Source organism: Amphiura filiformis, unplaced genomic scaffold (genome assembly GCF_039555335.1).
Source record: "Amphiura filiformis unplaced genomic scaffold, Afil_fr2py scaffold_193, whole genome shotgun sequence".
NCBI classification, from domain to species: domain Eukaryota; kingdom Metazoa; phylum Echinodermata; class Ophiuroidea; order Amphilepidida; family Amphiuridae; genus Amphiura; species Amphiura filiformis.
Window position 1 is genome coordinate 56367 of NW_027305657.1, and position 8893 is coordinate 65259.

General features: G+C 39.5%; 1 protein-coding gene across 1 annotated transcript; it reads right to left on the reverse strand.

The window, feature by feature from the left end:
- Positions 1–239: 239 nt before the first annotated feature.
- On the reverse strand, positions 240–4509 carry LOC140145277 (hyalin-like). Its single transcript, XM_072167037.1, has 5 exons — positions 4248–4509; positions 2756–2998; positions 1969–2211; positions 930–1172; positions 240–379 (listed from the first exon to the last, which is right to left on the reverse strand). The coding sequence occupies exons 1-5, from the start codon at positions 4507–4509 to the stop codon at positions 240–242; spliced, it is 1131 nt and encodes a 376-aa protein (XP_072023138.1).
- Between the last annotated feature and the right edge of the window lie 4384 nt (positions 4510–8893).

The following is an 8893-nucleotide window of genomic DNA, read 5'->3' on the forward strand; positions in this document are numbered from 1 at the left end:
CCCATGCCACGTGGAGGCCACTCCAAATCATCCCCCAGCCACATTGCCTACATGAAGGAATACAGAAAACATTCCCAAACCAGGCAACCCGGTGACGACCCCAAGCGACCGGGACCCAGGACGAGTCCGGCATCCACCCAAGGCCAACAAATGAAAAGAGACACATGCAGCAGCCGACAAGCCCACCCTCCCAATATGGATGTACACATCATTACATTATTACAATTATGGAAATCTGCTCAGTGACCCCTACCTATCAGACACATGGATTTACCCACCCCTCCTCCCCGGCCCACCTGAACCCAACCAACCCACCCAGCAACACCCCACTCCCACCCGCCAGACCAACACAGGCCATAAAGACGGATGAAGTAGGTCACTGAGCAGAAAACCGAGACAACAAAATTTAAGTATAAGGTTAGAATGGTTTGAGATAAGGGGATTGACTGTTTGTTGATAGAATGCGTTGTGATATATTTTGCAAGCACCGATTGGGGTGCTAATCTTTGTGACATGTACTGATGTGTCTTGACGAACATAGATCTACCATGTTATGTGGACTGGTTGTAACGGAAATACAGTGGCGTAGCGACGGGGGGGGGGGGCGTGCCCTGGGCGCCACTCTTAGGGGGCGTCAAGTTGACCAATTCAGCATCGATTTTGCGCCCCCTCCTAGCGATGAAGGTCAAACTTTTCGGGCGCTTCGCGCGCAATTCAGCACAAAATCATTTCACATTTCAAAGATCAATTTAAGACCGATATTCAACTTCATTATTACTAAAATTAATGAGGGATATTATTTGTTTAAATTTTCGCGCACTTGTTTCAATAATCAGGGAGGTGGCGCCATTATGTATCCTTAGCCCTGGGCGACACAACCCCTAGCTACGCCACAGTGGAAATAATGCAGCATATAAAGATGGACTTACCTTTAACGAGGACTTGAAAGTCGCATGTCATACTATTCTCACTGTTGTCTCGTGCTAAACACTTAACCGTTGTGTTTCCTATTATAAACTCTGATTGAGATGGTGGATAACACTCAACGCTCACCTCACCAGAATTATCTGTAGCAGTAGGATTTGTGTATACAAATCTTGCAGTGGCTTTGCCTGGGTTTGTTTCTATTTCTTTGTCTACAGGACATGAAGTAATCACTGGTGCTTCTTTGTCTGAAAAGCAATTCAACATGTTTCAGGGTTATTCCAGTACGTACTTATACATAACAGCATTTTCCACCACCATGTGTTTTCTTCGCTATTACAAATGTTCACATCAATGCAAACACATGTGGTGTAGAGTTATGTTGACTTTAGGCTTTATATGGACCAGATGACCGTAATACAACTACTATGCGTGATCTTCTTGATTCTTCTTTCTTGAAACAAGATGTCACTGGGTCAACCATTCGTCGTGGTCATAGGCTCTGGTTATTACGCGTGTATCTGGCACTATATTTTCTGACATTGATAGTAATCGTAGTCTTCATTCGGACCATGTAGCAATCCGCTATCTCCTAGGTATTTCATACCCGAATAATTTCAAACCAGTGTTCGGGTTCACAAACTTCGCATTATAAATGTTGATTAACTGAAGGGTGGAAGGGTGATATTATCAACCCAACAGGCAGTGGCGGCGCCATGGGGGACATGAACTCTTGCCACCCCTTCCCAGTAAAAACCCAAAATGAGGGGCAATTTTGAGCAAAATGTGTTGATTTTGCACCCCTCCCCCCTGAAATTCACTTTGACCCCCCACCCCCATGCCCCCCGAAAAAAAATCCTGGCGCCGCCACTGATAACAAGTCCTTGCCAAACAGCCAAGTTGTAAATTTGATGACGTTTTAAGTGAATCATTTGCCATCGCGGGCTGCTTCAAACCAAATGTGTAACGCTACGAACAAACGCACCTTGGTATAGCGACACAACTTAAGCTGCCTAACACGTGTGATGGAAATAATAGACTTACCTTTAACGAGGACTTGAAAGTCGCATGTCTTGTTATTCTCGCTGCTGTCTCGTGCTACACACGTAACCGTTGTTTGTCCTATTATAAACTCTGATTGAGATGGTGGATAACACTCAACGCTCACCTCACCAGAATTGTCTGTAGCATTCGGATTATTATATACAAACATGACAGTGGCTTTGCCGGAGTCTGTTTCTATTTCTTGGTCTGCAGGACATGAAACAATCACTGGTGCTTCTGCATCTACGGTTTGAAGAACATTGGATATGGACGCAATTTAATTTGAAATGGTTAGAAATTTCCCATTAAATTCATTTTGTCATCCTTAGGAGATGATGGGGTGTATGGGGTTGGTGTGTGTGCTTAGCTGCTCATAGCCCAGCAAACACAAAACATTTTACAGAAAAAGTTTAAACGTCAGGTTATATACATGATATCAAACGTTTTAATAAACATTCAGAAAACATTTTTGAAAACGTGGTCTAGATCTAAAATATTCTAATATAATGTTGTCAGGTGTTGACAACATATTTTATAAAATTGTTTGCCCAAACATATTTTACAATAACCATGATGATAACATTTTGACAACATTTTTAAAATACTGTTTTTGTACCCCACAAGAATGGTGTGATGAGAAATATACCCCAGAAAGAACTACTAGCCCGGGCTACTAGCCTATTTTATACCACACCTCATTATGACCCTACAAGAATCGTGGTGTAAGTAGGCTGTGTGCAAAATATGTTATGATATAGACTGGTTGTGATGTAAATAATGGACTTACCTTTAATCAGGACTTGAAAATCGCATGTCTTGTTATTCTCGCTGTTGTCTCGTGCTACACAGGTAACCGTTGTTTGTCCTATTATAAACTCTGATCCAGATAGTGGATAGCACTCAACGTTCACCTCACCAGAATTATCTGTAGCAGTAGGATTTGTGTATACAAACATGGCAGTGGCTTTGCCTGGGTCTGTTTCTATTTCTTGGTCTGTAGGACATGAAGTAATCACTGGTGCTTCTATGTCTAAAACAATTAACATGGTATATTTATTTTTATTTTATTTTACAAATTCGGCTAAACATACATCAAAAACCAAAGTAAAATTACGCAATACATACAAAGGAAACAAAAGTAAAAATAGACCCAATGGGCTAGCCAGGAAGAGTCAGAAGCATCAAGACACTGTCACCAAAAGGTGTGACTCCTCCAACCCATTGGGGCAATTACATAAAAAGATATACTATTGCACTGTTTAAACACATTGTGTGTACATCCACATTACAAGGATGCACCCGCCAGCCACCACATACGTGTCTCCCCCACCCACCAGCCAGGAACAAAAACCAGACCCATGCCACGTGGAGGCCACTCCAAATCATCCCCAAGCCACATTGCCTACATGAAGGAATACAGAAAACATTCCCAAACCAGGCAACCCGGTGACGACCCCAAGCGACCGGGACCCAGGACGAGTCCGGCATCCACCCAAGGCCAACAAATGAAAAGAGACACATGCAGCAGCCGACAAGCCCACCCTCCCAATATGGATGTACACATCATTACATTATTACAATTATGGAAATCTGCTCAGTGACCCCTACCTATCAGACACATGGATTTACCCACCCCTCCTCCCCGGCCCACCTGAACCCAACCAACCCACCCAGCAACACCCCACTCCCACCCGCCAGACCAACACAGGCCATAAAGACGGATGAAGTAGGTCACTGAGCAGAAAACCGAGACAACAAAATTTAAGTATAAGGTTAGAATGGTTTGAGATAAGGGGATTGACTGTTTGTTGATAGAATGCGTTGTGATATATTTTGCAAGCACCGATTGGGGTGCTAATCTTTGTGACATGTACTGATGTGTCTTGACGAACATAGATCTACCATGTTATGTGGACTGGTTGTAACGGAAATACAGTGGCGTAGCGACGGGGGGCCGTGCCCTGGGCGCCACTCTTAGGGGGCGTCAAGTTGACCAATTCAGCATCGATTTTGCGCCCCCTCCTAGCGATGAAGGTCAAACTTTTCGGGCGCTTCGCGCGCAATTCAGCACAAAATCATTTCACATTTCAAAGATCAATTTAAGACCGATATTCAACTTCATTATTACTAAAATTAATGAGGGATATTATTTGTTTAAATTTTCGCGCACTTGTTTCAATAATCAGGGAGGTGGCGCCATTATGTATCCTTAGCCCTGGGCGACACAACCCCTAGCTACGCCACAGTGGAAATAATGCAGCATATAAAGATGGACTTACCTTTAACGAGGACTTGAAAGTCGCATGTCATACTATTCTCACTGTTGTCTCGTGCTAAACACTTAACCGTTGTGTTTCCTATTATAAACTCTGATTGAGATGGTGGATAACACTCAACGCTCACCTCACCAGAATTATCTGTAGCAGTAGGATTTGTGTATACAAATCTTGCAGTGGCTTTGCCTGGGTTTGTTTCTATTTCTTTGTCTACAGGACATGAAGTAATCACTGGTGCTTCTTTGTCTGAAAAGCAATTCAACATGTTTCAGGGTTATGCCAGTACGTACGTGTTTTCTTCGCTATTACAAATGTTCACATCAATGCAAACACATGTGGTGTAGAGTTATGTTGACTTTAGGCTTTATATGGACCAGATGACCGTAATACAACTACTATGCGTGATCTTCTTGATTCTTCTTTCATACTGCAGTTAAGCGCGCTTCAGACTCCATATTGTACGTACAATATTGTATGTACAATACTTTTCGTGACGTCAAAAAGTATTACACGTGCAATAAATAGTATGTACCGGGAAACTATATATTGTGCTACAATCATTGGTTGCTTAATTGATACGTAGTTGCCAAATTGCTAAGAGTGGTAAATTTAGTGAGTGTTCGTGCACGGAATGATGAACATCTTTTCATGTCTTTTTGTATTCAACTGTACTTAATATTAAAAGGCCTATTAATACTAACGATATTAATAATATTAAAATTGTAATAATAATATAAATGGCACATTCAGTTCTTATTTACTTATTTATTTATAGATTGATTTATTTAGGCCTATTTGTTTATTTATTTATTTATTGATTGATTGATTGATTGATTGATTGATTGATTGATTACTGATTGATTAATTGATTTAGCGATTCATTTATACTGACATTTAGTTATATATTGATTTAGTCAGTTTCTTAAGTATTATTTGTAGGCCTATGTATTTATTCTGGTTTTGATTTGATTGATACTGATATTTTCATTGTTTTTTAAAGTTTTGGCATATAACATTATACATTATAACACGTTGTGTTATGAATTTGCAACAGCTTTTTACATGTTGATATCGTTGAGGCATGTTATGATGGTGTATGTTATAGACCTACTTATGATCATCCCAATACATCCATAAACGTGTTAATGTGAAACGAGATTACTTGAAATATATATTTCAGAGTTGAAAGAGTTTCAAATATACGAACATAATTCTGAAATATGTCTCTCTGATTGGTTGATGGTCAAGAGGATTGCGGCATCCTCAAAGCCTCTTGCTGTAATTCTCTAATCGATAGGGCCTATCTATTATAGGACCGATCTTCTGAAATCCATACAACCGTGTCAAATGAAATAGTCTCGAATCATAATTTGTGCACGATACAACGTTGATACGTCAGATTTCGGAATTTTATTAAAAATAGGCATAAATCACATTGAACAGGTTGAATGCTGGCAAAAGTAGATAAAATAACTATGGGTCGAATTTACATTAATCAGTGTCCTGGGGCCAGGATAACATTTAGGACTCCTTCGAATTCTAAAACAATACTTCGCCAAATGTCCTTGCTTTCATTTTCTCATTTAATTTGTTTTAATTTTAATTAATTTCTTTATCCACTGGCTCTCTGGTAAATCCGGTATTGCCAAATATTTCTTGTCCATTACCCGTGTTAATCTATTTATTTATTAAAACGAACCATCTATTAAATTCCTATAGTACAATGTATATAGGCCTAGTGTATTTGATAACAAATTTGTTTTTATTTTTGATTGGAATTTGGGTTCCACTTCCATTACACGATTTCATAATAAGATATGTTTGGGCATGGCGGAATTAGTATATTATTAAAAATAGACATACTCTTAGGCCCCCTTTTTTTAATGTTTGTAGGCCTACATTATTGATATCAATATTTATGTACAAAATACAAAAGAATGTATATATATTTGATTGTTTTGTAAACATTAAATTTGATGTTTACTCATAATTATGTCTGGAAAGTCAGGGAAAAACTAAGGAGTATCGGTATTAAGTTTCCTGGGAAAGTGGATCAGATGAGCAGTGAGTAAAAACATTTGCCCTAAATCTTTATTTGATTTTTATTGTTTTATGAATTTATTAGGCTACTGGTAAAGTGCAGAAAGAACCTCCAAACGCACTCTAGGATTTTTCATCAGCAGCAGTAGAAATTTCTCTTGCATAGATTTTCTGGTGACCTCGCTTGGATTTAGCAAACAATGAACCGTCAGGGTTATAGCGCGTTATTTAATCTGATTCAACTCGTCGTGGCACGTATATTTATTGCACGTGTAATACTTTTTGACGTCATGAAAAGTATTGTACATACAATATTGTACGTACAATACGGAGTCTGAAGCTAGCCTTACTGTCCGTTTTCCTATACACAATACACAGTGCTCTCACCATTGACGCGTGACCCCTACAAATGATGTACGTTGCAAGAATGGGCACTTGCCTAGTTAACATCACTGTGTGAAAAATAACCAGCCAATATGTTAGGTATTCTCCAAACTTCTAGCAAATATATTTCTCTAACATGACCTAAAATTACAGCTAGGTTAGATGTTCAGAAATAGTCGCACTTTTGTAAAATATGAGTGAGGGCAAGGCATAGCTAGCCAACTCCCCGTGTTAATTGAATGGAGATTTGACCGAAAATATTGGTATCGGACCGCTCACTTCTGAAGGATGCCACAAAAAAAATTACAAGCTACATCTTAACTATTCTCTGGCAATCATCATGATGAGTTTCTTATATAGTATGTCGAAATTGGGTACTGTAGGTGATTGACAAAGGGTCGCACTTTTCTGATAAATAAGTGACAGTGAACATGAAATATCAGCGCCCATAAACCCAAGTTAGTAGCTAGTTAGTGGAGGCCGTCACGGGACTGATTATTGATTATTGAAGTGCCTTATTAATAGATACGCACGATTTAGGGCAAGAAAAACAAACCGGGACACTTTTGGAGACATCATCATCATCATCATCATCATCATCATCATCATCATCATCGACATCATCATCATCATCACTTTCTACATTTTTTCTAAACAACATAGGGCCTACCGTTTTAATAAGATTTTTTTCTTGAAATGCATGTAACTATAATTATTGTTTAGCACGTGATGAAATAAAACATCACGATTTTCATCACAAAACAAATATAATGCATAAGAAATCGTTTGTTTTAGAGCGTGATGATGAAATAAAACATCACGATTTTCATCCCGAAACAAAGTAATACATAAGAAATCAATTTTTCGTGAGTGATGAAATAAAACATCAAAATTGTCATCACGAAACAAAGTAATACATGAGAAATCGTTTGTTTTAAAGCGTGATGAAATAAAACATCACGATTTTCATCACAAAACAAAGTAATAGGCCTACAAAAGAAATACATTTTTCGAGAGTGATTAAATAAAACATCACGATTTTCATCACGGAACAAAGTAATACATAAGACATCGTTTGTTTGATTGCAATCAACCGCGACAGTTCGTCTCACACACATAACAATGCACTGCGATCAAATAGGTTGATGACAACATTTGATTGAATGGACTGCACTGCGCCATGATTACGTGCACCGGTTCAAATCCTTTGTTTGGAGCCAATCAATAATTTCACGTACAGCCTCTATGCAAATTAGAGTTTACACACGCTGCAGGTGGGGTAATCGACCGAAGCTGGTTGCCGTTAGTGATCGAATGCATGAGCTTATTTGCTTTACTGAATGGATTAATTTCCTGTTAACTGGGTTTAATGCCACAAAGGTCGAATCGCCTTTGCCATGGACCATGACTGCATCATGTCTTGAAACAAGATGTCACTGGGTCAACCATTCGTCGTGGTCATAGGCTCTGGTTATTACGCGTGTATCTGGCACTATATTTTCTGACATTGATAGTAATCGTAGTCTTCATTCGGACCATGTAGCAATCCGCTATCTCCTAGGTATTTCATACCCGAATAATTTCAAACCAGTGTTCGGGTTCACAAACTTCGCATTATAAATGTTGATTAACTGAAGGGTGGAAGGGTGATATTATCAACCCAACAGGCAGTGGCGGCGCCATGGGGGACATGAACTCGTGCCACCCCTTCCCAGTAAAAACCCAAAATGAGGGGCAATTTTGAGCAAAATGTGTTGATTTTGCACCCCTCCCCCCTGAAATTCACTTTGACCCCCACCCCCATGCCCCCCGAAAAAAATCCTGGCGCCGCCACTGATAACAAGTCCTTGCCAAACAGCCAAGTTGTAAATTTGATGACGTTTTAAGTGAATCATTTGCCATCGCGGGCTGCTTCAAACCAAATGTGTAACGCTACGAACAAACGCGCCTTGGTATAGCGACACAACTTAAGCTGCCTAACGCGAGAGAAGTTCTTAAAGTGTGGGTTCGCAAAGAGTTTAATCATGATAGTTGCAAAGGAGACTTCTCAAATCTTCCAAAGCAAGCCATCACATGTCAAGACCGATTGTAATCAACGTCATGTTTTTCATGGATACAAATGATACCTAAGTAGAAGAAGAGCCCAACTCTAATTGTTTACAAAAATGAGTTAGACCCAGAATTTTATTGCCAGCAGACTGTTCTTCCTTTTGTGTGAAAGATGG

Excerpts from the sequence above, each read along its gene's own strand:
- LOC140145277 (XM_072167037.1), bottom strand. The coding sequence starts at position 4,509 with ATGTTGAATTGCTTTTCAGACAAAGAAGCACCAGTGATTACTTCATGT. Across the intron at positions 2,212-2,755 it reads TTTTCAAGTCCTGATTAAAG|ATGCAGAAGCACCAGTGATT; the intron begins GTAAGTCCATTA and ends TTCAAACCGTAG. Across the intron at positions 1,173-1,968 it reads CTTTCAAGTCCTCGTTAAAG|ACAAAGAAGCACCAGTGATT; the intron begins GTAAGTCTATTA and ends ATTGCTTTTCAG.